The sequence below is a fragment of the Papaver somniferum genome, chromosome 3 (assembly GCF_003573695.1).
Source record: "Papaver somniferum cultivar HN1 chromosome 3, ASM357369v1, whole genome shotgun sequence".
NCBI lineage: Eukaryota > Viridiplantae > Streptophyta > Magnoliopsida > Ranunculales > Papaveraceae > Papaver > Papaver somniferum.
This window is the reverse complement of record NC_039360.1, coordinates 11,959,555-11,987,463: the sequence shown is the minus strand read 5'-3', so window position 1 is coordinate 11,987,463 and position 27,909 is coordinate 11,959,555. Positions and strand designations below refer to the sequence as shown.

Below are 27,909 nucleotides of genomic sequence, written 5' to 3'. Positions count from 1 at the left end.
AGACTTAGGGTTTGGTGTGAAAATAGGTTTTACAATAGAGGAAAGGTTGGGTGTGAATGGTTTGTTTTTGCTTCAATACTACCAAAGCAGTCTACATTTAAGGTTAGGTCTGTGAACTTAACCCATACTTGCAAGGGAATGATTGTAGAAGACAAGATAATGAATAGATCTGCAGATCCTCCATTAGTAGCTGAAGTTATACAAGAACAGTTGAAGAATGGCTCTGGAAAAGTAATTCCAAGACCAAGACAAATTCAAGAGGTTTCAAGGCTTCTCATCTCATTGATATTACTTATCATACAACATGGAAGGCTAGGAACTTAGTGATGGAAGCTAAGTATGGGAGTTATGAAGAGAGTTACAAACTAGTTCCTCAGTTTTGTAAGATGGTGCGTCACTCCAACAAGAATTCAGTTGAAACTTTCTCATATTGTAATACTGACATGGATTTTGTGTCAATGACAATAAGCTTTGCTGAAGCTATCAAAGGATGGAAGGATGGGTGTAGATCAGTTGTTGGGTTAGATGCTTGTCATTTAAATGATAAGTGTGGTGGTGTGTTGATGGATGCAACTGGGTTAGATGGTCAAAATGGTTTAGTCACATTAGGAATTGGTGTTTTTCATGCTGAAACAATTGAGAATTGGATTATGTTCCTCACTGACTTGAAGCCATTACTCTTAAGCCATGAAAAGCCATTGACATTCATTTCAGATAGGCAAAAAGGGCTACTTGAAGTTGTTCCTGCTGTTTTCCCAGACTCACATCACAGATATTGTTGGAGGTTAGCTTCTCTTGAACTTATTTGCGCTGGTCATTAATTTTCTTAGAGTGTGCTAGCTATTTATAAGTTTTTGTTGTTTCAGGCACTTGTATAACAATTTTAAGCAGCACTTTAAGGGACAAAAGTTGTATAGCTTACTGTGGAATGCAACCAAATGCTACAAGAAGAAACATTTCTATGTAACATCTCAAAAACATTTCTTACTGTTGATATGTTTATGGTTTTTTTTATGGTTTGTATATGTGTTATAACCTGCTAATTTGTTTATGGTTTCTGTTTGTTGTATGCAGAAACATATGGAAGATATGAAGAAGGAGAATCCTGCTGTTGTGGTGCACCTTGAAAAGGCTGGTTTTGAGTCATGGTCTAGAGCCTTTTTTGATGACACTAGTAAGTGTGAACACCGAAATAACAACTTTAGTGAGTTATTTAATTCCATGGCAAAAAACCTTAGGAACAAACCAATATGTAGACTAGGAATTCTTTGTAATCAGTTGGTTATGAGTTTGTTTCACAAAAGGAGAAAAGAAAGTGCAAAATGGAATCCAAATGGGTTGGTTCCTACTGCTATGAAACTGATTGGTAAATTGTGTAAGTTGGTTGGTGCATTTAAAGTAGACCATGTGTGAGTTGTAAATTGTATGAAGTTACAAATGAGGGTAGAATGCAGTCTTTATTGTCAACTTGGAAGAAAAGCAGTGCAGTTGTCTACAATGGAAACTCAGAGAGTTTGTTTGTCAACATGTTGTTTGTTGTTTAAAGCCATTCAGGCCTGATTGGACAAAGTAAGTGTATACTTTATCAGAATTTGTTTTGTTGCATCTCAACTTTACTAAGTTTGTATGCTGTCAACTTTAACTGCCTTGTTGTTGTTGTTTTTTTTTGCAGGTATTGCTCTCATTATTACACAGTTGCTGCATACAGAGCCACATATGCTCCAGTTGTCTGTCCATTTCCTCCTCAAGAAGATTGGCCTCAGGTATTTAGACCACATATGCTTTATTTCCATTTTGTAACTCAAATGCATGTTATTTAGACCTTAAATGTATTTCCATTTTGTAACTCATTGTTATTTTTGTAGTTGGAAGAACATGAAAAGGTTGAATTGGAATCTGCTATCAAGATCAGGAAATCAGGAAGGCCTAGAGTTAAGAGGAGGAGAGCATGGGATGAGCCTAAAGCACCTACAAAGGCATATTCATGTTCAAGATGTAAATCAACTGGTCCTAACAAAAGTACATGTCAAGGTGGTGATGTTGGCAAGAATACAAAAGCTAAGAGGAGAAGAACCCAAGTAAATGGTGCTACCTTCACATTTTTTGACAGACCTACTCCTAAGAAGAACCAATCATCTCAACCATCTGGCATTAGCAAAACAACAGCTGCATCTTCTTCTAAAGCTAAGAAAGCTCCTGTTAAAGCTTCTACAACTTCAAAGAAGCAGAACATGAGTCAGACAAAGAAGTGAATGTCATTATATGGTGTGCAGTAGTTAGAGTTATGACTTTTTAGTATTAAAGTTTCACGTTTATTTGAACATCTTATTTTGGACATCAATGTTATTTTGGAACATCTTTATGTATGAAATAGTACTTTTTAAATCATGTATTACATATGAAATGAAGCATGTTTGCATGTTAAGACCTTTTCCTAATTTTGTAACTAAATCAATCATTTTTTGTGTTGAATCTCTAAATCTCTCCTTTGCAGCAAGGAAGATAGCATCTGTAGACCATCTAAAAGCATCACATTTTTGGCAGGTAAGGTAAGCTATTCCCTTGTCGTGTTGATTGTTGCATATCTTCAGGTACATTCTGGAATTGCAGATTGAAGAGAAGCAAAGTTGATGGTGCAGTGGACAAATTTCAATTCAGTGATCATCTTCTCCACAAGCTTGGCAGCTTTTATCTGAAGGTAACAACACCAACTTGTATTTACAATGGTTAGAAGCATCTTCAAACCATTCAAAATAATTGCAGGTAGGTATTGTGCACTTTAAGAACATTTTCCCATAGTTTTCATTTGTTGTAGATTGAAGCAATGCTCTTACACCATGACAGGGAACATGCTTGCACCTGGAATATAGCCAAGGACACACTTTTGTCTCATGATTGCCTTGTACATACATAGCACACTCGGTAATGTTTTTTTCATTCTCACCTTATTGTTGTTGCTGCTACTATTAGTACTACCTGGAGAGTCTTTTGCACCTCCACCCATCATTGTTTCTGAGTTTTCTTAGCTTTGTGTGAATTTTTTTTGAGTTACAGAAACATATGGAAGATCATTGGGATCATTTGTATATATACAGGTTGAAGAAGATGGAATTGGGAATAAGACCGTTGGGAGATAAGATCTTATTGTGGACCGTTGATTTTTCTTTTACATTGATGGTTAGATGGATGCCACGTGTTTCTTATTGTATCGAGTCGAATCAACGTCAACTCAGCGATTCAAGTAGATTCAACTCTATTTAGTTGGAAGGGTTTTTTAAACTATTTTTCACTGTCACCTATGCATTAATGGATGTTAACTGTCATTCACCGTTTTTTACTTTTTTCTGAATAAAACGGTCAAGGCAAGGGTACTTTAACAAATGTTTAAAAAACGGGGGCATTTTTTTAGCGTAAAGTGAAAAGTAAGGGTATTTTATCAAAAATCCCTTAATTCTTTTGATGGGTTATGCTTAGACGATGCAAATGAAAATTGTGAATCTATATTTTTGATAATTCCCTCGTTATAATAATTTGATAGGGCATGCTTAGATAATTTGATGGTCTATACTTAGGAGATGCGAGTTTAGGATCGAAAATTATATCAATAATAGGTGTTGCAATAGAACATGTACATATATACATAATTAGAATTCGAATTCTTTTTGGTGCAAAATTATAAGTGGTAGTGGAATCCATTGACCCTGGTTACCGACTCTTCCTTGTTGCATTTAAGTAATTCTTTTTATTTTCGTTCTTTTTAAATCTTTAATTCCAAAAACCCAAAAAAACATCATTGTTGGTTAGTCAATTAGGAATACTGGTTATTGATATTTCCACCGCTCCTTGTGGGAACGACCCGTACTTGCCGCTGTCTACTAGTGAACACCGTGCGATTGCGGTTATTACATATAGGGTTCTTCCGAAATCTATCAATTGCGAAGACTTGAAGAAGTGGAGAAGTAAGAAGCTAAAACGAAAACATCATCCTTCCAATTGAGGTTAGTGATATTTGACTTGAACTGTTTCATTCCATAACGTATCTTTCAAGTCGTGCATATTGAAAACAAAACTGCGAAGCATGTTTGAACTCTAGATAGACATAGTATTAAGGAATACAATATGAAGTTTATTGCTTAACCATTAAACTTTGAAGATAAGACATCGACATAATCGTTTAAATGCTATTGTGATTATGTATGGGTATGAGGTGAGGATTTCATCCTAGGAAACAAGTTTTACATGTGTTTTAAGGAAGTAAGTTCATCAACTTGTTTATGAATCGAAAAGGAAATCGCAGGCGTTATTCGGATTGTTATTCATTGTATATCTTGTGAACATCCAATATGTGTGATTTAGTATAACCGCTCACGACTTGTTTGTGTTCTTGGTAGAACTATTCACAAAGGCCTGACTTATGTATTGGTATGACTTTTATTAGTGAACCCGATCTTAAGTAATCACCTGTGAGGTATGATCGAGTTTGTGATTGACTGGACCGAATCTGGGTAAAGGGGAACTGATCCTATGAAGAGGTGCAGTACATCACAAAGGGGAATCGATCCTTGTATGAGGTGCAGCAAGGTTTATAGTAGAAAGGGTAAATGATCCTATGAACATGTACAACACGTTTTTAGGCAAAGGGGAACGATCCTATGGACATGTGAAACACATATAAGTTAGATACCATATATAGGTGGGGAACTAATCCTAGTACCTAGTCAACCGAATTTTGGAAAGCTAGTGTGACTATGCACATTACTCACATGGAGGTAGAACCGAAACTTGTTTTGGTAGAACCGTTAAACCCCATGATTTGTGATTGAGCGTTTCTTAATAAATCGTATAGTTCTTGAAAGTCAGATGAACCATTTCTAAGCTTATTTGGAAGTGTGGCAAATCGGTTTCAAGGGTGTAAATATGAAGATTTTTGTTAAAAGGAGAGCAAAATGAGATCTGAGGAGCGCAAAAATCGTTGTTAACTCATTCATTTAGGCCGATTTAATATATTTATGCAACTCAGACAAAAATAACCTTAATAACACATGGATTCTTCGCACGCTCACTAAACAGATTAACCTAAAATTTTGTTTCATTGCCGCTTTCGCAGACACAACCACCATCACTGCCATGACGCCACCACCACCGCCACCACTTGCTCAATTTCCGCCACTACTAGAGAACTAGCTATTTAATTATGCAAGAAGGGTATTGAAAATTCTGTCAAATGTATCATCTATTCAATTCCAAAGGAAAAAGGGATTCAATCAGATAAAAAACTTTGATTACTGAATTTATAAATAGCGATAACGATTCAACTTTGGCACCAGTTTTCTAAATGGTAGAAATGATTGAGTTTTAAATGGTAGAAATGATTGGGAAATAGATAGTAAAATCTGTCATTTTAGTAAGTAGTTTTAATTAACGGAAACTACAACGAAACAGATTGAAGAACAGATCACAACCTTGGTTTTCTTTTCCGTCTTTGACTTTCGACGGAGTTAGAAAAGAAAAATAGCTTAATATTTGGAAATGCTATAGGTATGTACAAGTTGGTAGTTACCAGAAGGAGGGCAGTGGTGGTGTACAGCGACATGGATAGAAGTTCATGAAACAAACATCTTCGATTAGGTTAATCATTAATGTTGGATAGTGGCTTTGCGATGAAATCGTGTTTAACAAGGTTAGTTCAGTCCAATTTGCGTAAAATTTTTGAATCGTAGCTAGTCAATGAGTCAACCACGATTTTTGCACTCCTTAGATCGTATTTTGCTCTCCCTCTAACAAAAATCAATATGAAAGAGGACTTAAAAAGTAAGGATGTCGACACACTTTGAACACAGGCAGTATTGTTTATCTTTTATTGTTCAAAGTTATTCCTTAATGGCTACAGGAAGAAAATCCGAGGATCGAAATTAAATAAGTTAAGAATCTGTTAATTAAGGCTGTTAATTTTATATATGGAAAATAAGAATTGATAATGTGCATTTGATAGTTAAAGATTTTCCAAGGAGATTTTCGGTCATTATTATGGATAGAGAATTTCCAGGAATTATGAAAACCGAATTTGGAATGTATGGAATATATTTGAGAATATTTTCGGTTTTGGAAATTCCTTGGTGTCCAAACTTCCTTGCCTATAAATACTTGAAGTTTGCATTTCTAGCAAGTTAATCCTTCGTGACAGCAAATTTCCTCGGTTGTGTTGTTACTGGTGTAGCCGCCTATTCGGAGAGGAGAGTAACCTAATTAGGTGAAACCTCTTACGGCCGCTCAGTTTAAAGTCTTCTTTGGGATTGAGAAGCTATACGAGTACCGTTGGTGGGAAACTAGATAATTCTGGTTTATTTTGTGTTTTCGATTGATTTGATTGACTAACAGTGGTTGAACTTTGATTGCACCTAGTTTGTTTATGCTTGAGAATCTTCTCTTCTGATATAAGAACTAGATCGAAGTTTCGACATGGATCTTTAGACTGTTGTTAGTGTTAAAGATGATCTTGTGATAATCCATTGTTAACAGACTCCGTTCTGTGCGTGATTGATCACAAGAGATTCAAGTTGTTGTGTGCAGGTGTTTACTGAAGATCTAAGAAGATTTGAAAACAAAGAAGAGATTTAAGATTTCTGACTTGGGTTCATAATCTTTGGTGTGCACAATACTTGTTTCGGTATAAGAGGATCCAACTATAATCGTTTTATCCTTGTGGTAGATTGGATTGATTAGTTGTGTAGATCGGCATCAATACAATTCTTTGTGATTAAAAGTATTGATTGAAAAATATTAACGATTACCTTTGGTAATTGAACATAAGATAGATCTAAGAACCTGACGAAGGAGTTTATGTTAAGATAAACAGAAGAGCATTTGTCCGACTCATATCACTTGGTTGAATAGAGTTGATACCAAACAGATTTGTTGTTCCTTTACGGTTTGGAATACAAACCAAAGGAATTGTTCCAAGTACGTGACTTATTTATAAGTTGGAGGCTTGGGAATACAGACGGAACTAGGTGAACTATAGGTTTAGTGGAAAACAGCCGATTTAAGATAGTCAGGTAGTGTTGTTTTAACGAGTTAAACGGCACTTTAAGAGTGTTGCTGAAAGTGTTGTAGATTCAGTGTCTTTTTCTGGAACTACACTTTCTAAGTGCCATGAATTACGATGCTTTCTGAGTGCCACTACGCACGACACCTGGGTATCATCGTAGATTTGATTTTTTTTAATATAAAAAAAATTAGTCAGATCTGGCTAGCTGACTCCAATTATTCTTACTGGGCTGAAATAAATCTGATTCAAATTCAAATTGTACTAAAATGAAACTCAAATTAAACTGAAACTCAAATCGTCTCGATCTCGTATCCATAGACGATCACAAGAAGTGTGAATCGATTAATTATATTGTCTCGACTCAGTCCATAGACAATCACTTTCGGAGAAAGGACTTATAGGTAAGAAAAGTTTTAGATTTAGGTATATTTGGGTACCCTCGCCTTTTCACACTGGTACCGTAGTTTTCTCTATCTGTCAGTTAGAGATCTCTGAGGTTCCCTGAACCTTCTCGCCAGAGTGAAAAGTTTGTTTACCCTTGACCTAGCAATGTTGTTGTGCATATAGGTTTCGAGAAAAGTTTCTACTAGGACTCCATAATTTTCAATTGACCCTTCGGGTAAAGTGTAGAACCAATTCGTAGCTTCGCCTTCCAGGCTAGCTGGGAAGAATTTTCACATAACAACGTCATTACTCTTTCATTGTAGTATCGATATCATATACATCTTAACATGCTCCACAACATCTCCAGTGCCATCGAACCGGGATGAGAAGGTTGGTAGGGTGCATTTTGGAGGAAATGACGCTTGCTCCAGTTCTCGGGTGAAGGGGGTCTTTTCAGCTTCGTTGATGACTTCCGCCAATTTGTCATCCTCACCATCTCCATCCAGCTTCTTATCCATTTCCTCAAGTTTCCTGAGCTTAGTTTCAGTTGCGTTATCGGGTCCTCCATTTTATTGGGGTATTCTTCTTCGATTGACGAATCTTCGAGAGGACCGTACCCCATTCTCGGGTTTGTGAGCTCGGGCACGGGTCCTCGGTGTCGGGGAGGTTCATAAAAAATCCCAGATCGGATTCGATCGCTTGATGCCCTTGATTTCTAAGTCGATGGTTTTCTTGCTCAGGTACTATATTTCTCCTTTGTAATTCTCTCATGAATTCCTCCTGTCTCCTTTGGTTTGCCAAAATTGCCAACAAGGTAGGATCTGTGCTCTCAAGACTAGAAGGATCATGCTGATGGTTCCCTGGTGCATCCGATGGTGCCACTGGTGGTCGTACTGGTGGTCCTCGGGCCTCATTCGTCTTCCCTAACTGAATCTGTTGGAGTCGTTCCTCTTCGCGATCTATAACGGCTTGGTGTTCGGCATGCAGCCTGGCTCGTTGGCAGTCTTCTTGTGCTAGCAGTGCTTCTTCATCGTCTTCAGTGTCTGATGCAGTTAGCCCATCCATCATGTTCTCTGGTCTCCTCTGACTTGGCTTGATTAGAAAGTAGACACGACCCGGTGGCCAGCACTTCTGGGACTGTCAGGATTCTGAGGAACCGAACAGTAGCGGGAACCAGCATGCAATAAGGAGTTACTGACTCGCGACAGGAGAGTATCCATCGACGAGCACCCGATGCGAATCAAACACCAGCCGCAGGAATGACAACAGTCAACAAAGAAGTCAACTTGGGTCAGGATGTTGCTCATACAAGTAAGAGATTCATAAGAACACAAGATATATGTGGTTCGGCATGATTACCTATGTCCACGAGGGATGAAAGGATGATCTAATTACTTCTCTCAAGTTACAATGAAGATTGCTCTCAACAATCTTTAGTCTCTCTCCTTACTCACTTACAAATCACTTACCCTTTCTCTCATTACAATGGTCTATATTTATAGGCTAAGATGCTCATACAACGAGATTATAGTGTTAGTCAGATTCTATCTATCCTCCGATGCTTCATTCTTGGTTCTATCCTTTGTTGATGAATAGGTCTCCCGATTTACCTCATCCCGGCTCAAGATAGCCTTCGTTCACTGGCAATGGTCCCGATATTAGTTAGTCTGACATTCATGCTCTGCCCTACCCGAGTTTGCAATCCTTTATACCCGAGCCGATCATGACGTGACCATTCTTCTCTTGCACGTGTTTTGTCAGTGCATTTAATGCCTTGTCCTTGAATCTGACCTGATCGTTGAATATGGTCTTTACTTTACACATGCTATCTCTTTATCCACATGCAGTAGATGCTCTCTTTTACCGTGTTGAATCCGATAGGGTTATTCTGTGCTTCGCCTTGCTTCCTTATTTGGTACATCATAGCTTAGGATTGTGCCACCTTCATCTGTTAATTAATTGCTATTACAATTAGTTAAAAAGTAGTGAAGGTGTTAGTTTATCTTTACTTTAGTAACTATTCCTTACCAACTTTATCATTATGGTAAAAACCCTTATTTCCTTACCAACTTTATCACTCTCAAGGGAAAGGGAGAGTCCAGTGATAAATTTTTTCGAGGACGCGCTCTTATACACAAAATTGTCTGCCATGTATAGTAGATTTCAAATCCCTCGGGTAGTGCCTCAAGTTCCGCTGTGGCATCAGCTATCTCCGGGAAACTAACCAAGCATTTATTGTTTTCATTCTTCCAAGGGACATTTACACATAAGCATGTGAGGAAAAAAAAAAGAGTCGCACGATTTAGACAGAGTTGCCTGATCTTGTTTTAGTAAATCCGTCAAGTGAGTGAGTGGCTTAAGTTATGACTTAAGTTCGACCGCCTTGACAATTCATGACATTCCAGCCTACCTTAAAGAAGATCACTGAGTCCGTCCCTGTGCGCGCTCCTGGTCGCAATCACACGCAAAAATATATCCTCGAGAAACATGTGAGAAATGTCGCTAAAATCTGGCACACAAATATATAGATATCAAGTACCAATAAATTGACAGGCTGTTTTACTAATTCACATACAGTAATATTTACCTAGAGTTTATCAAGTCGTGCACTGGTAGAAGATATCGGAAATACGTCGCACGATTTTTTCCTCTGATCTATTAAATATGCCGTACATTGTTAATTAATTATTGAAATGCAACATGATTTCTTGTGTAATCTTTTAAAATAGTGAAATACGTTGTATGTTGTAAATTAAAATATTAGAATGCGGAGTAATTTTTTTGCCTATATAATAAGCAATGTATGGAGTCTCTGAGATCCATCCATTAAGTAAAACTAGTAAATCACTAGAGGAAGATGTCGTTAACTAGAGGAAGATCTCCTGGTTTCTTTGCGATAATCATATGTCTCTTTGTTTCTCTTGGTAAGATTTGCAATAATCATATTCATTTCGTTTGTTCATATTTTTTTCTTTCCATATGGTTGCACATTTACATATATAACGTTATCTGTGCACTATATCTGCAGGGACGGCGTCAGCATGGATGAGCATCTGCGTGCCTGGAGATATCTACTTGGACTCAACCGGAAGGGCACCACTTCCGGCGGGGACAACTTGCACGTACTGTACGGACTGGTGTGATGCGCAGTGTTCGATCTTGGGACTTCCACAGGTAGATTATGGGTGCCGTCTAGAGACGAATAACGATATTAAATGCAGGTGTTGCTGTGGAAGCTCGCCACCATCACCATCCTCTCCCCCGTCGCTACCCCGTCCTCCTCCTGCACCTCAAGCCGAGTCGGAATTTCACGGAGGCTATCCGCATGAATATAATATATGCACGGCTGGACAAACATATCTTGTACTTGAGCATGCTAATGGAACAGAATGCATTCGTGAACCCAAGTGTGAACAACGGTGCAAAGATTCACATCCACAGCTTATAATGGCAAGAAGAGAGTGTGTAGCAGGTGGTTATACTTATCCTCCTCCAGCTACGTATACATGGCGTGAGCAGTGTTGTTGTAAAACTCCTTCACCTCCACCTCCATCACAGCCCCCACCACCCCCACCATGTACCCCTAGTTGTCCAATAGAGTTCACCATGCAAGTACCAGGCCAGAAACCGTGCAAGTACGCGTTATCATCAGAACCATCAACGTCGGCAAGTCCACATGGTGATTTTGCTTCATTATTATTCCCAGCAATATATAGTGAATAATTATGTGGCTAAACTGATATCCTGGTATTGCAAGCTTAGCTGGAATTGGAGTAAGCAGCATGCAGCAATAACCAACATGGAGTACTTTAGTCATCTTATTTAAATGTTTAGACTTTAGATATGTACTTTGTTTATTTCCTTTGAACACGGGTTGATAAATGATGGTGTTGATATCGATCATATGTTTTATAAAGAAAAATCAAATCGGTCCTAGTTACTAATGTTGTTTCCTCCTTTTATTAATAAGAATTTATCACATGGTTATGGGTGTTTGCCATGGTTATTCTCGTGTATTATTCTGGTTAAATTGGGGTTTATGCCACTTAATTGAGGCCTACTACTAGATGATAAAAAAGATTACTAGAAATAACTTTCACAGCACCTCTTATCCAACAATTACTTAAGTATCTAATTTATCCTTGTTTGATTAGCGATAATTAATCGTATTAGGTGTTAATTATGTTTTAGATGTGAGATCAACTAATGTTAAAGAATTCTTCAAAACATCAAACAACTTAATTTTTTTGATTTTTTTCGTAAACAGTACCCAGAATCGGTTTACGTTCATGCATTTGTAAACCAATTCTGGGTTGGTGTTTCCAAATTAACAGTGGACTTCCATAATCGGTTGAGTTTGGCATGTGTATAATCCGATTATCAAAATCGAGGTATTATGTGACATACATAAACCGATTGTTGTCTTTCATAAGAATTTTTTTTCATTCATTTCATTATTATAGGATGCATTTAGCACATGCATCAAGCCTTTAAACCCCTAGGCGATCCTAGTGGACGAGTTGTAGTCTCGTGAGGGTTTACATAGAGATCTACCCACAAAACCTACACAAAAACTTCTAAAACCATCAATCTTCATAGGAGGAATCTGAGTCCGATTCACCCACCATCATCATCTCCAGGGCATACTCCGGAATTTTGGAAACCATGAAGTGATAGCTTGCATCGAATGCGAATGCTTCCCCCGTTTCCTCCAAGTAACGCGCTTTCACGACTTCATGCTACAAAAACACAACACAAACTTACTTAGTTAGTGGTGTTTCATTGGGAGATAAAACAACATGGATTACGTAAAATAAACCACCAAAACACTTACAAATTGTTCAATGGACAAGCTGAATTGGCTAGCATTCAAAATCCGTTTTTGGATAGCTAAAAAAGCAAGTGTCGCATTTTCTATGACTAGGTGCCTATCATGGACTTGTTGAACACTTCTTCCATTAGGATTCCAAAACTCTTGACTATATTCGTTGTACACCCTTGCCCAAAAGGTTACAGTGTCCACCCTTACGGAGGACTGATTTCTAACTCGAGTTTCCGCGTACCATGGTTTGGTGATAGATAGATCTTCATTTGAATCAAATGATGCCATTTTGGAGGTATGAAATGAGTGGTTGTGGAGTATATGGAGTGAAAGGGAATAAAATGAGCAATTTTGGGGCAAATGGGGTCCAAGGATGAGGTCTCTATATATAGAGAAAGTCCCTAACGGCTATTATTTTTTGACAAAAGTGATATAATTTGAAATAATCGGTCTTCTCGAAGGTTTGTAAAATCCGATTGTGTTTTTATGCCAGCACGAATCGGTCTTTCTTGTGACCAATATAAACCTATTAAAGACATGTAAAAAATTGAATTTTCACCTTAATCGGTTTATATAGATGCATATGTGATCCGATTGTATCTTCAAAAACGTACAGGAAAAATAGCATTTTTAAGGCATGAAGAATCGGATTATACATAACCCACACATAAACCGATTCCTTTATGGAATCTAAACAATCGGTTTATGTTGACATATCGAGTAGCCCGATTGTTGGCAGAATTATTGAGCAACACCCAATTATAATTAAAACTTTAAATGCATATTAAGTTCAACACCATGATCATCCAAAATAAAAACCTTAACCATCCCAAAAGAGTGTTAAAAACTGTAAACAACTACAAGTCTTGTAAACTTAAACTTAAAAACTTCAAGAGCAGGAGCATCAGTAAAAGCACCACCATCGGGAGCATTTGCAGCAGCAGCACCACCATCAGCATGAGCACCAGCAGCACCACCATCAGCAGAAGCACCACCATCAATAGCAGCAGCTTCTGCTTCATCCATGGCTTGAAATTGAGCCATTTCTTCCCACTTACCTTCCATAAATCCATGGCGACCCTCTCAGCTAAAATCATGTTTCTCCTCATCCTAGTGAACCTCATGACCTCATAAAACTCTTCCAGTGCAAGCTTGTCTATCAATGCGAGGGCTTGTTCAAGACGGGTCTCACGCCCATAAGTAAATTTATAGAGGCTTCTTTCTGGAACTGGTTGTGGCTCCCTAAAAATATCCTCCAAGGTGATCTCGAGTGTAAAACACTAGGTGTCTGAAGTTCATATCTACATAAAAAAAAACCAAGTTAACAATAGATGCATAACTAAACATATGTAATCCGATTCTCAACAACAAAATATACAGGAGTGTCAAACATTATTAATCGGTTTATGTGATACATATATGAACATCGATTGTGGAATGGAATCTGAAGAGAAAATCTTAATCGGTAAATTAACAAGCACATAGAACCCGATTATGGGATCGCATAGTTAAAAAAAAATTGTATTCAGAATCGGATTATTATAAAGCACTGATAAACCGATTCTGGTGATGTATATTCATATTTTGTTTCTAAACCTAGAATCGGTTGATGTTAATTATCATATAAACTGATTACTCTACATGCTCTTCATGGTCGAAGAACAAAACCCAGAATCGGTTTACTCGATATGTCAACATATACCGATTCTGGGTGTAATCAGAGATTTTGATGGACGAAAATCAAAGATTTAAACATGTAAATCAATGAAAAATGTGAATCATAAAATGGGTTGATGGAGATTTACCTTTTTCTTGGTTGGATTTAAGATCGTTGGAGAAGAGGATGAATTTCTTTTTTTGTTTTTGATTAGGGTTTTGAGAATTTGGAAAGATTATGATGAAAATAGAAAGTTTTTCTGATTTAGGTTTTTATGTTTTTGGATTTTGCTGAAAATGGTAAGGATTAGTATTTATATGAGATTGTTTTAGGAATTAATGTGGGGGTAAATTAATATTTTTTAGAAGTTTGGTAGCCCATAGCAATTTGGTGGAGTGGGGAGGGAATTTTGATAGGCCCCAATTAAGTGGCATAGGCCCCAATTTAGCCATGTATATTATCTTATAATGGTTTTAGGTGAATTTCTTTTATTGTGGTTAAAAGATGGACCAACAACAAAATGCTTTGACAAATGGTTTTGAAAAATCGTAATAACCTTTAGATCTTCTATATCAAGCGGTTCAGATCACTGCTTAGGTGGCAGTGTAACTGAATCTATTTTGTGTATGGGTAAAGTAACATATTCTAGGGATGAGTCCAAATTTGTGCAACCCTCTAATATCGGGGTGCACGTTCCATCCTCTCTGATTTTGTTAAAGCATTGCTGGGTCGAACTCTCAAGCGTTGCTATCTCGAGCTTATTTGTCAAGTTTAGTTTCCAAACTATAAGTCTCGTACCAGGATAGAAAGTGTAGTTGAGCTCTAGACTCCATGGTGTTCATCATGCAAAGACGAAAAACTAATCAAGGAACTGATGGAACTTCATCGACAAAAAGGTATGTGGAGACTTGAAATTATCTATCACTCAAAAGTCTAATTTATCTCCTATCTTGAGACAAAAGTCGTACTGCTATATAGACTATGATTATACATATGTACTATTTCGAGCTGAGTTTATCTCGCTTATCTATTTCTCGAAATATGTGTTGGTAATCTTTTGCTTTGGCCAAGTTCATCTTTACTAGTGAAGAAAGTCATATTAGTTTCAATCACTTGAAAATCGCTTTGACAAAAAATAGTTTGTAAACAACAACTATATAACGTTCTCTAAGAATGTTTCAATGATTGAAATGAGAGTTTATAATACATAACCATGGTTGGATATAAACATTGTGAGACAACTCATATGTGTGTAAGTCCAATATCCTTGAACCAAAGCATGCGTACTTTGCTGCTCAGAATAACCGGAACTAAAGTCCGCGTACCAGTATGCGTACTGTCGGAAGTTCACATCCCGTGAATTTCTGCTGGAGTTTGTGAACTGAAAACAAACTTAATCCGGGTACTTAAGTCCGCGTACCAGTATGCGTACTTAAGTAGGTTATTTTCTAAAAAACAGTTAAATTCATGAACTAAGACATTTATATTTTAAGGAATGCAATCTTTGCAAACCGTGGCTATAATGTTCATTAATCAATTCGAGTAAATCAAAATTGTTTTTGTTTCGATTGTGTCTTGTATAATTCTATGAGATCTAAGCAATTGAACAACTCTCTAACTAGTTCATTTCAGTCATTTGAACTAGTTGTGGTAAAGAAGAATAAGGTTGATATGAAAGTGCTCATATGGCTAACCTATGCTTAACTACCGTTGAACCAACGACTTGTACACGTTTAGGTACGGTTACTCAAACCTAAATGAAGTTACATTTCATGTGTGTATAACAAGCTAACATTCGATCTAACGGTTGAAAGATATTAGCTTGAATCTAATAAGGTTGAATATTGAATGCTTTGTTACCAAGGTAGTATTGATTGCAAACCCTGATTTGAAGACTATTTAAAGGAGAACTCTAGCAACTGGGAAACCTAATCCCCAAAGCTCCTGTGTGATACTATAGTTGTATAAGCTAGATTCGATTTTTCTTTAACCTTAGGTTTCTACCGAGACCCTGTAGGTTAACGACTTGAAGACTTCATTGGGTTTGTGAAGCCAGACCCAACTATTTTCTCTGTAGTTGCGTGATATGGTCTTGTTATTTCTATCGTGATTTAGTACAATCGAAAGATTGGCTTGAGATTAATTTCTCTGATATGCAAGATAGAAAAGTAGTCACAGACATTTTCGTCTCACCGTTTATGATTCCACAATATCTAGTTTCACCATCATACGATTTAGATTATTGTGAGGTGATTGATAATTCTAGGCTGTTCTTCGGGAATATAAGTACGGGTTATCGATTGATTCCTGTTCACCTTGATTTATCAAAAGACGGAACAAAACTCGTAGGTATTTCTGTAGGAGACAGATTTATCTATTCCTGTAGACCAGAGCTGGAAAACGGGCGGACCTGGGCTGGCTTGTTGCGGGTTACACGGGTTCGGTTTAACACGGGCCTAAATCCGCGGGTCGATATTCTTCACGGGTGGTCATTTCTTCAACCCGCGCCCGTAACGGGTAAAGCTTGCGGGTTTAAGGTTAACCCGGCTTGTTTAATTAATGTTGAAATTAAAACTTAATTAAGTTAATTTGTGGTCCTATTTAAGCTTTAACCATCTTCAAATCTCTAATCAACACAAAAACCAAACAAAGATGCATTCAATTTCAACATAAAAATCAAAGACGGATCCATTCAACACAAATCAAAACCCATCTTTTTTGTTTAATTTCTGAAACTCCATCTTCTTCTTGGATGATTGAATCCCCACTTTTTAGCTGGTGTTGCTTCTGCTTGTGCTCCTCCCCCCTCGATTAGCAGGCAACAATCCACCATTACTCACCAATGACATTGTCATATGTTTTGGAAACTGAAATTGGGGTTTTGGTCTCTGCAATTGATTGAACAAGGAATCAGAGATGATAGAGAAAGAACTTTTTTATCCATCTTGCAAATGTACTGCAAGTCTGCAAACAAGAGATAAAGAAACAAGGCTAGCGTAAATCTGCTTTTACAGTGACAAAGCACGGATTCAAAACAACTCTAGGTTAATTAAATCAAAGTGTACAACGGGACAAATATGCTATGATAGTGGAGGAAGTATACACTTCTCAATTAGCAAATCCAACACAGTTAACTTGCGGAGACATTGTATACTACTAGTACATTCATATCCCCATTCAACAGCATCAATTTTATGTAACCAAACCAAACAACTAAAATGAAAATCAAATTATACACAACCTAAATTTTCTCAGCATTACAAAATCTTACCTAAAGCTTGCTTCCTCAACCTTACTATCCATTAATCCTTGAGCATTACCACTAGGTTTCCTCAATCCAGAACCACTAAATACTACTTGTTTCGTAATTGGTCAATCCAGTAACCAAAAAAATAAAAAAATTATAAATTGGGTGTGGGTCTCTTTGAAAATCAATTATAATGATAGAAATCCAATCTTTTCTGAATTTACTTACCCCTTGATACACGCTGAGAAGCCATGCATAAGCTTAGACCCATTTGTGATTTCAATTTCATTGGTGTCCTCCAAAACTCTCCATGTTCAAAACCAATGAACGAATTTATTATTAGATAAAGTTATTAAAACTTGCAGAGGAGAAGAGAGAGGAAAGAAGGTGTACCTTTGAAGATGAGTTTTTGAACTCTAGGGAGAACATTAGTGAGAGGTTGAAGAAGAGATTCAAGATATTTAATGGTTGATTCTATAGAAAGTGATTATGCAGGCTATAACAGCAACAAACCCTAACTCCTTCATTTCCCTTCTCTAACGATTCAACATAAATCCAATTAGTAATCAAAACCCTGTAATCCCATAATTCAAACCCCTAATAGTGAACCTTACTTTCTTCTCAGATTCACTTTATTACCATCTGATTCCATCTCTATCTCACAGATCCACCTTCAACTGATTTCAAAATCAAATTTAAATAACTCTCAACTTCAAAAACTCGATCTAATTATCTTCAACCTCTAGGGAGCACTAGCAACACCCTGTGAAATAAAGATGGAGGTGGTGAGGAGGCGCAGTGAAAAGGAAGAGACAGTGGAGAAGAAAGAGAAGAGGAAGAAGAAATGAAACATTCTCTAGGGTTTTTGGATTTTATATCTTAGACGAACGAATCTGATTAATTCTAGATAATCTGACGGTGGAATTTAAGCATAACTTATTACTGTAGACGGGTTACGGGTTGTACCCGCGGTTTTACGGGACGGGACGGGTTAGCCCGTTTTAACACAAGCCAGCATTTCTACAACCCTAACCCGGCTTGTTTAGCCACCAGCCGAGCCGGGTGCGGGTTTTTTACGGTCCGGGCCGGGTAAATCCGCGGGTTTTGGCTTGTTTTCCAGCTCTATGGTAGACTTTTCTGTGTGATACAGATTTATTTATTAAAGTCTTCGACTTTGGGTCGTAGTAACTCTTAGTTTTGGGTGAGATCAGCTAAGGGAATCAAGTGCGTAGTATCCTGCTGGGATTAGAGACGTAAGGAGCGCAACTATACCTTGGATTAGTTTGAGATTGATTGGGGTTCAACTACAGTCCAGACCGAAGTTAGTTTGTAGCAGGCTTGTGTCTGTAGCGGCTTAATACAGTGTGTGTTCAATCTGGACTAGGTCCTAAGGTTTTTCCGCGTTTGCAGTTTCCTCGTTAACAAAACTTCTGGTGTATGTGTTATTTCTTTCCGCATTATATTTTGTTATATAATTGAAATATCACAGGTTGTGCGTTGAATCGATCAATTGGTAAATCCAACCTTTGGTTGTTGATTGAAATTGATTGATACTTGATCATTGGTCTTTGGTACCGTTCAAGTTAATTTCTCTTGTACTCAATTAGACTCGCAGATTTTTATTTGCTTGAGTAAGTATTAAATTGAGAAATTGAGATATAACTCCTTGATATACTTTTCATTAAGATTGAGTCTCACTTTCTAGTTGATTCTCTTAAAAGTATATTGGAGTTAGTCTATACAAATTGCTAAGCAAAATATTGGGTGTGGTTGTTAGACCCCCGCTTTTTCAATTGGTATCAGAGCAGGCAAACACGCTTAAGACCTCATAAGTCTGTGTTTGTAGCAACCTGAGTCTATGGACAAAATATCATCTCTCGCACATACGACACCAAAAATGTCCTCCAAAGCTTTTAACTATGCCAAATGTCTTGGGATTTCCTCGAAGGATTACTCTTTAGCCGATTCTTCCGAATCCCGAGGAAATGAGACAATTGACACTATATCAAAAGCTGAAATGGAGCTCGCCAGAATCTCAAAAATTTCTACTAAGGCTATTGATTTGCAAAATCATGCTCAGCTTCTTGATGAATTTGAAAAGTCTCTTGGTCGAGAACGAGAACTCTATAATATCATTGAGTCCTTCTCTAACAATATCAAAAAACTAATTCACGAAACTACTCTACAGCGTGAAAAAATTAGTGTTCTTGAGGATATTGTTAAGGAAGACTCAATTAGAGAAAAACGTTTGATCGAGACGCATTCATATGATCTAAACAGACTTCGTGTTGAAAAAGAAAATCTCGTTGCATCTCTTCAACTTGCCCGAGAACAGTGTAACACCTTGAAAAGGGAAAACTCTATCTTGATGATTAAGTCATCTTCTACTCCTTCCCATGATACTCACAAGGTTTTACCTAGTGTAAAGAAAAATTCCTTCAAGGAATTACCTACGGTGAAGCACTTGCAAAATCCGCATGTGCAGGAAGAAGTTTCGAGTCAAGGGATTCATGTCTCAATTCCACGATGTTGTTCCTTCTGTGGGAAAAAGAATCACTATGCTCTTCATTGTTTTGCCAGGAGGAAACAAATTTCTAATCTCCATAATTTGCTTCTTTCTACCGTCAATTGAGTAAATCCTCTGACGAAGTTTACAGTGAATCTCTTTCCCGCAGAAAATAATAAATCTTATAAAAATGACCTTTTTTCAAGAAATCATCACAGGTTACGTGTTCCTCATTATGGTATAAACTCTTATGCCACTAATGAAGACTTTCACTGTGGTTATAACAACAGTCTAGTAAGTCTAGATCAAGAAAATGGAAATCCTCCAAATTCTCTATTCTGGAACCGATTTCTAGAGGTCCTAGACTCAGTCCTCAGAAAAATCCTTCATATGGACTTTTGAAAGGGTTTATGAAAAATTCCTCTGGAATACGTTACAATCAATGGAAAGAAGGGAATAAACAAGTTGAACGGTCAAACAACTTGTACAATCCTTCTCCCATGTTTGGTAGTGAGATCACTTCTCACCTCTTTACCTAACTCTAGGTAACCTCATCCTTGAATCTATCTTGAGAGGTATAAGGATGATGACTATGGGAGTCTCAAGATTTGTTGTACATTTTTGTGTGTTGTTTCCTTGTCAATCAGTCTGAGTTATGCAAGCCTGTTTCATGACTTTGGCTCTAATTTTTAAGGATTACTGAGCAATATTGACAAGCATTGTTTTATTTCTTCTTACTGGATTTTGTTTAAATCCATCCTTATCTTGTGAGCGGTCCGTGAATGTCTGTGTCCTACTCCTGTGAGTTCATAGGGTTTCCTTAATGAGAAGTATCTTCTCTTAATACATATAGATCTTATTGTATTAATCCATCCCTAACAAAAAATTATATGGAGAACTCTGCAAAAAATATTAAGACACTCAAGGATGTGATTCGACTCAAGAGCTGGTTCTAAAGAAGATGTGTGCAAGGAAGGAACACAAATCCTGGATGGGTAAATCTGACAAGGATTTAATTCGTTTTCATAACATTCAAAGGTCGAGTTTTAAAATCTTCAATTGCAAATAAACCAACTCTTAGATGGTCAGGCCAGAATCCTTGCTAATCAAAATATTCTGATTCGGAATCAAAAGAAGCTCAGCATGGACTGTGTCAAGGCTAGACAACTTTCTCAGGTGGTTTATTGTAAAGTTAGCATTCTAACTCACAAACACGGTGTGTCTACGGTCAAGAGAGTAAAGGAAATCAGTGATACCTTCTACGATGGATTCATTGAAAGGTATGAAGTTCTCAATGAACTTTGATTTTATTTTTTCTAAGAAATCTTCTTATGAGAATTTTATTCTTGTGTTTTAGGAAGAATAACTAGAGTTTGGAATAGCCATTATTGTGATTACACATAGCTATGTCCAACGATTTTCATCGTCAATGTTTTTAGATTTATTTGCTTAAATTCTAAAGTTTCTTTGGAATATGATTTTTGCAGTATTAATATTTATAGTTTTATATATTACAATTTGTTATGGGATATGTGTGTTTGCGTCCGTGAACTATGATTTTCCCATACGTGGTCAAAAGTTAAGTCCTTTATATGTCGATATGCAAGTATTGATAAAAGATTGAATGAACTTTTGACTTACAAAAGTTAAAGCCTTTATGTCATTATTTGATGGAAGAAAGGATAAAACTTTTGTTTACAAGGATTATGTCTATTGTATGTCATTGTGCAAACCGTAATGGAAAATAGAATGAATCCTTGTCTATTCCACAGTATTGATCTTCCCGGATCCATATTTCTTATGTATGTACCGTGTGGCTCCGTAAGTTTTCTTATGTTGAGCATTCCCGATTAAAATTAATCATGGGTTCTCTTATGGTTAATTCAGTTGAGTATTTTGGATACAAATTCATATTCTTATGTGATTTGTGTTGTCCAAAGGAATCCTTCTTTTCTTATGAAAGTAAGGTCGCCCTTGTTGTTCTCTCGAGAATGACATTTTATGGGGGAGAGTTCTTAATTGAACTTGTGCTTAATTGCCAAATCTTTGTGGGGAGTGCGGATGTGGAATATTATAGGGGTTATCTTGTATCATTATAAACTCCTTGATGGATGCATCTAGCTTCGGTTATATGATTGCATCTAAAAAGTTGATATGTACTTTATTTTGGTCATGAAGTGTCTCTATGGAAATTTCATGAGGATCCCACTAGCTTTCGTACCTTTGCCAACTTTATTGACAAAAAGGGGAAGAATTAATGTCTAGTTCACACTACAAATACATATGGTTTTCGGATCATTATGTAAGGGGGAGTGGTTTCCATGTGAGATGGAGTATTGACTAAGGGGGAGTGATATATATCACCATAGTATTGTTGTCGAAGTTGTGATATAATTGAACTTTGATGTTGTGTAATAATACTATGACACTGTATAACAATTATTGAGAGATTTTGTTTTCTCATTGTTATGGCTATGGATTTTCAACAACGATGATGCTGAACTTATAACCTTTGGAATCATTGGAGTATTTGGAAGTGACGATGATTTTAAGTAATGTTGAAGAACCAAGGAGATCATGCATATGGAAGAGAAGCTGCAAAGTTTATTTATTTTGTATTCCATATGTATTGATAGTTTTGTCACTAAAATTGACAAAGGGGGAGATTGTTAGAGCACTGCTCGGTCGAACTCGCAAGTGTTTCTATCTCAAGCTTGTTTGTCAAGTTTAGTTGCCAAAATTATAAGTCGTGATTGCTAGTCTACTAATAGCTAAGTCTCGGAATAGGATAGAAAGTGTAGTTGATCTCTAAACTCCACGGTGTTCATCATGCAAAGACGAAGAACTACTCAAGGAACTGGTGGAACTTCATCGACAAAAAGTTAAATGGAGACTTGAACTTATCTATCACTCAAAAGTCTAATTTATCTCCTATCTTGAGACAAAAGTCGTACTGCTATATAGACTATGATTATACATATGTACTATTTCGAGCTGAGTTTATCTCGCTTATCTATTTCTCGAAATATGTGTTGGTAATCTTTTGCTTTGGCCAAGTTCATCTTTACTAGTGAAGAAAGTCATATTAGTTTCAATCACTTGAAAATCGCTTTGACAAAAAATAGTTTGTAAACAACAACTATATAACGTTCTCTAAGAATGTTTCAATGATTGAAATGAGAGTTTATAATACATAACCATGGTTGGATATAAACATTGTGAGACAACTCATATGTGTGTAAGTCCAATATCCTTGAACCAAAGCATGCGTACTTTGCTGCTCAGAATAACCGGAACTAAAGTCCGCGTACCAGTATGCGTACTGTCGGAAGTTCACATCCCGTGAATTTCTGCTGGAGTTTGTGAACTGAAAACAAACTTAATCCGGGTACTTAAGTCCGCGTACCAGTATGCGTACTTAAGTAGGTTATTTTCTAAAAAACAGTTAAATTCATGAACTAAGACATTTATATTTTAAGGAATGCAATCTTTGCAAACCGTGGCTATAATGTTCATTAATCAATTCGAGTAAATCAAAATTGTTTTTGTTTCGATTGTGTCTTGTATAATTCTATGAGATCTAAGCAATTGAACAACTCTCTAACTAGTTCATTTGAGTCATTTGAACTAGTTGTGGTAAAGAAGAATAAGGTTGATATGAAAGTGCTCATATGGCTAACCTATGCTTAACTACCGTTGAACCAACGACTTGTACACGTTTAGGTACGGTTACTCAAACCTAAATGAAGTTAAATTTCATGTGTGTATAACAAGCTAAGATTCGATCTAACGGTTGAAATATATTAGCTTCAATCTAATCAGGTTTTCATCTAACGATGAATATTGAATGCTTTGTTACCAAGGTAGTATTGATTGCAAACCCTGATTTGAAGACTATATAAAGGAGAACTCTAAAAATTGGGAAACCTAATCCCCACACCTCTTGTGTGATACTAGTTGTATAAGCTAGAGTCGATTCTTCTTCAACCTTAGGTTTCTACCGAGACCCTGTAGGTTAACGACTTGATGACTTCATTGGGATTGTGAAGCCAGACCCAACTATTTTCTCTGTAGTTGTGTGATCTGATCTTGTTGTTTCTATCGTGATTGAGTACAATCGAAAGATTGGCTTGAGATTAATTTTTCCGATAGGCAAGATAGGAAAGTAATTACAAACATCTTCGTCTCATCGTTTATGATTCTACAATATGTAGTTTCGCCATCATACGATTAAGATTATTGTGAGGTGATTGATAATTCTAGGATTTTCTTCGGGAATATAAGTCCGGGTTATCGATTGGTTCATGTTCTCCTTGATTTATCAAAAGACGGAACAAAACTCGTAGGTATTTATGTGGGAGACAGATTTATCTATTCCTATAGACTTTTATGTGTGATACAGATTTGTTTATTAAAGTCTTCGACTTTGGGTCGCAGCAACTCTTAGTTTTGGGTGAGATCAGCTAAGAGAATCAAGTGCGTAGATCCTGCTGGGATCAGAGACGTAAGGAGCGCAACTGTACCTTGGATCAGTGTGAGATTGATTGGGGTTCAACTACAGTCCAGACTGAAGTTAGTTTGTAGTAAGCTTGTGTCTGTAGCAGCTTAATACAACGTGTGTTCAATCTGGACTAGGTCCCGGGGTTTTTCTGCATTTGCAGTTTCCTCGTTAACAAAACTTCTAGTGTATGTGTTATTTCTTTTCCGCATTATATTTTGTTATATAATTAAAATATTACAGGTTGTGCGTTGAATCGACCAATTGGTAAATCCAACCTTTGGTTGTTGATTGAAATGATTGATACTTGACCATTGGTCTTTGGTACTGATCAAGTTATTTTCTCTTGTATTCAATTAGACTCGCAGATTTCTATTTGCTTGAGTAAGTATTAAATCGAGAAATTGAGATATAACTCCTTGACATACTTTTTGTTAATATTGAGTCTGACTGTCTAGATGATTCTCTTAAAAGTATATTGGAGTTAGTCCGTACATATTGTTAAGCGAAATATTGGGTGTGGTTGTTAGACCCCCGCTTTTTCAGATTTGCCTAACTTTATTGACCCGGTTTCTGGTTTTATTATTTTATTCTTTAATTTTTATTTTTAAATTAGTTTAAAATAAGAGGAATTAAAATCTTGGATAATCCATTAAAAACCTCTACTTCCTTTTTCTTTTTCTTTTTCTTTTTCTCTCTTCTCTTCATCAATCTCAAACCAAACAGATAAATTGATCAATTTTTTTTTGTAAAGTTTGCTTCCTGATTTTATACATTCGGTAATTTTAGGTACTTTTATCATTTAGAATCTTGTTATTTTCCCTAACTAATCTCAATGAATCTAGATTTTTGAATCAACATGATCAATCCAATGGATGTAAAACCAATATTTGTTTTTACAGTCTTGGATTGTTGGAATACTAACATTTGGAAGAAACTAAAAGTAAGACTAATTACATGGTCTTTTGATCAAAAGATAAATTAGGCCAGCTTTATATTGAATTTTTACTTCGTTTAACATATGTTGAAATCAACCAAAAAAATAAATAAATAATAATCAACCAAAATCTAACTCTTTGATCATTATATATGAAATCTCAGAATCTATCCATCACATTTAATTGTATCAATTCAGATAAGTTCTCAGAATCATTGTTTAGGAAATTCTATCCATCACATTTAATTACATCTATTCAGATCAGATTTTTTATTCTTCTCAATTTATACAAATAAATCGTCAATAATATGAACAGTTCCTTCGAGAAGATAATGTTGTTGATAGTAATTCTATTATCATATGGAATGAGTTTAAGATCAATAATATCAATGAAAACATCTTAAATAAGTGATTCACGTAAGATTTGAAAAGTATGGAATAGTGATTCATATAAAAGTGCTAAAGAAACTTTTACTAATATCTAGGAAATAATATTTAATTTGGGTTGATGATGATTCACCAGAGATAACACAATAACGAAAGATAATACAAAGATTCAGGATGAAGAATAAATATCCATTCTAATAGAAGGTTAATTAAACTGAGAGAGTTGTTGGTAGAAGAGAGAGAAACAAGGCGTTCATTTCTTTAACAAATACTATGCCACCCTTCAAGGTTTGAAATCTAAGTTACTCTCTCAAACTGGCAGAACAATTCTAATAAAGTCCATCCTTCAAGACTTTCCAACATACCAGATGCAAGTGCTTTCTCTTTCTAAAGAAACGCTAGATCAAATAGACAGAATCCAAAAAGACTTTTGGTGGAATAAAAATAAGCCCAAAAGCAGAGCAGCCTATATAAAGGCTTGGGTCAGCATATGCAAGCCTATTCCCAAGGAGATCTATGTATCAAGAAGCCACACCAGTTTAATATAACTCTCCTTACTAAACTAGCCAGTCGTCTCATTTTAGATCAAGATCAACTTTGGGCTCAACTTCTCAAAGCAAAATATTTCTCAAAACCGCATCCTTTGGAATTTTCATGGTCTTCTAAATTATCCTGGATTTTGACTAGCATTAAAAAAGGGTTGGATCTCATTAAAGGTAATTTTGTCTGGCAAGTAAAAGATGGAGCTTCTACGAAAATTTGGGAAGACAAATGGGTGCCTAATACAAATATTATTCAAAAACCCATTAATATTCAAGATCATGTCCCGTATAAGGTAAATGAATTGATAACTCCTGAAGATACTTGGGATCAATATAAGCTCAATACCTACTTTGACCCAAATATAAAAGCAAAGATTATAGTCGTCATTTCTCCAAAAAGACAAGAACAAGACAAAATCAGATGGCAACATCATCCCTCAGGAATCTTCTCGGCAAAAAATGTATATAACTTCATCATAAATCAAAACTAAGAAGACAATAGCTTAAATTTCTTTCCATGGAAAAAAAAAATGGAATATCCGGGTAATTCCGAGAATCAAACTATTCGTCTGGAAATTAGCTCAAAATGTCCTCCCAACGAATTCAAGACTCGGAGCACAAAATACAGACATAAACACAGAGTGCCCAATGTGCGATTCCATGGAGCAAGAATCAGAACAACACTTATTTCGCTTTTTCCACTTCGCGAGATCTATTTGGTTTGGTCTTTCTCTAGAAGCAGTGAACACGAGAATTTGTTCGGACTCCATAGTTAATTGGATAAAAGAGTGGATCACGGATCAAGATTTCTTGCAATGGTATGATAAAATCGCAACATATCTTGGTTTATTTGGAAGTACAGATGTTTGATGGTCTTTTAAATAATCAATCCAAATCAGAATCACCTCATAGAGCAAATCAAGAAATTCTTGCACCGGCATTCTCAAGTAAAGATCCAACAAACAATGAAGAACAAAGGAAGAAATATCCCCAAAGAAAAACGGTCCGACATAACTTTGGGATTGGATAATTTTTATTGATGGGGCTTTTAAAAAAGAAGATTCAACAATAGGAAATGCCTTTTTACTATACTCAATGGTCAACGAATCTTTCATGCATATTGCAGCGGGATCAGAGTGGGATTCCTCAGATTTTCATGCAAAATCAAAAGCATTATTAAAAGCATCCTCGTGGCTAAGTAAGAATATATTATTTAATGTCTCGATAGAAACAGACTGCAAAATACTGGCGGAGACGGTCAACAAGACATGCAAAGATTCTCATTGGAGCGCAGATAATATCATTCGGGAAACAATCTCAATTCTGGAAAATCTTCCACAGGCTCAGGTAAAGTATATAAACAGGAAATATAACTATGCAGCAGATTACATCGCTAAAGAAGATCGAATAAAGCATCTTCGGCACATGTCATCCCATATTCAGCAAAGAATTTTAAAATCTAGTGTTATTTCCAATGTTTTTGACAAAAATGAGCTCATAAATATCCTGGCTAAATTGGGGCATATGCCACTTGATTCGGGTCTATGAATTTCTTCACCCACCCAATAGAGAAGGATAAGGGGTGTCTAAAATATTATAAAAATACTAAACTAACCCTTAAAGAAACCTAAATTATTCTAACACAAATACACATACAAAATCATAACTTAATTAACAAATACAAAAATCATTAATCAAAACTCAATTTATTTTTCAATTTCCATCAAAACCAAAACTAAATCTTAATCAATCACAAACAACAATTAAAATCTTCTTTTGTTGTTTGTAAAAAAAAGAAAACCCAAAAACAGACAATCAAGTGATTGAGTTAAATCCCTTTAAACCATTCCTTCTAAGAGACACTCTACAATGATTTACCTC

At 36.3% G+C, this 27,909-nt stretch overlaps 2 protein-coding genes across 2 annotated transcripts; both read left to right on the top strand.

The window, feature by feature from the left end:
- The first annotated feature begins 326 nt into the window (after positions 1 to 326).
- Positions 327 to 2,252, top strand: LOC113359017. The gene is made up of 6 exons (XM_026602716.1): positions 327 to 784; positions 867 to 963; positions 1,075 to 1,366; positions 1,455 to 1,569; positions 1,673 to 1,763; positions 1,866 to 2,252. The coding sequence occupies exons 1-6, from the start codon at positions 327 to 329 to the stop codon at positions 2,250 to 2,252; spliced, it is 1,440 nt and encodes a 479-aa protein (XP_026458501.1).
- Positions 2,253 to 10,271: 8,019 nt separating this feature from the next.
- LOC113360929 (chitin-binding lectin 1-like) lies at positions 10,272 to 11,321 on the top strand. The gene is made up of 2 exons (XM_026604353.1): positions 10,272 to 10,356; positions 10,461 to 11,321. Exons 1-2 carry the CDS (start codon positions 10,290 to 10,292, stop codon positions 11,153 to 11,155), a joined length of 762 nt encoding a protein of 253 aa, XP_026460138.1. The 5' UTR covers positions 10,272 to 10,289; the 3' UTR covers positions 11,156 to 11,321.
- Positions 11,322 to 27,909: the final 16,588 nt, after the last annotated feature.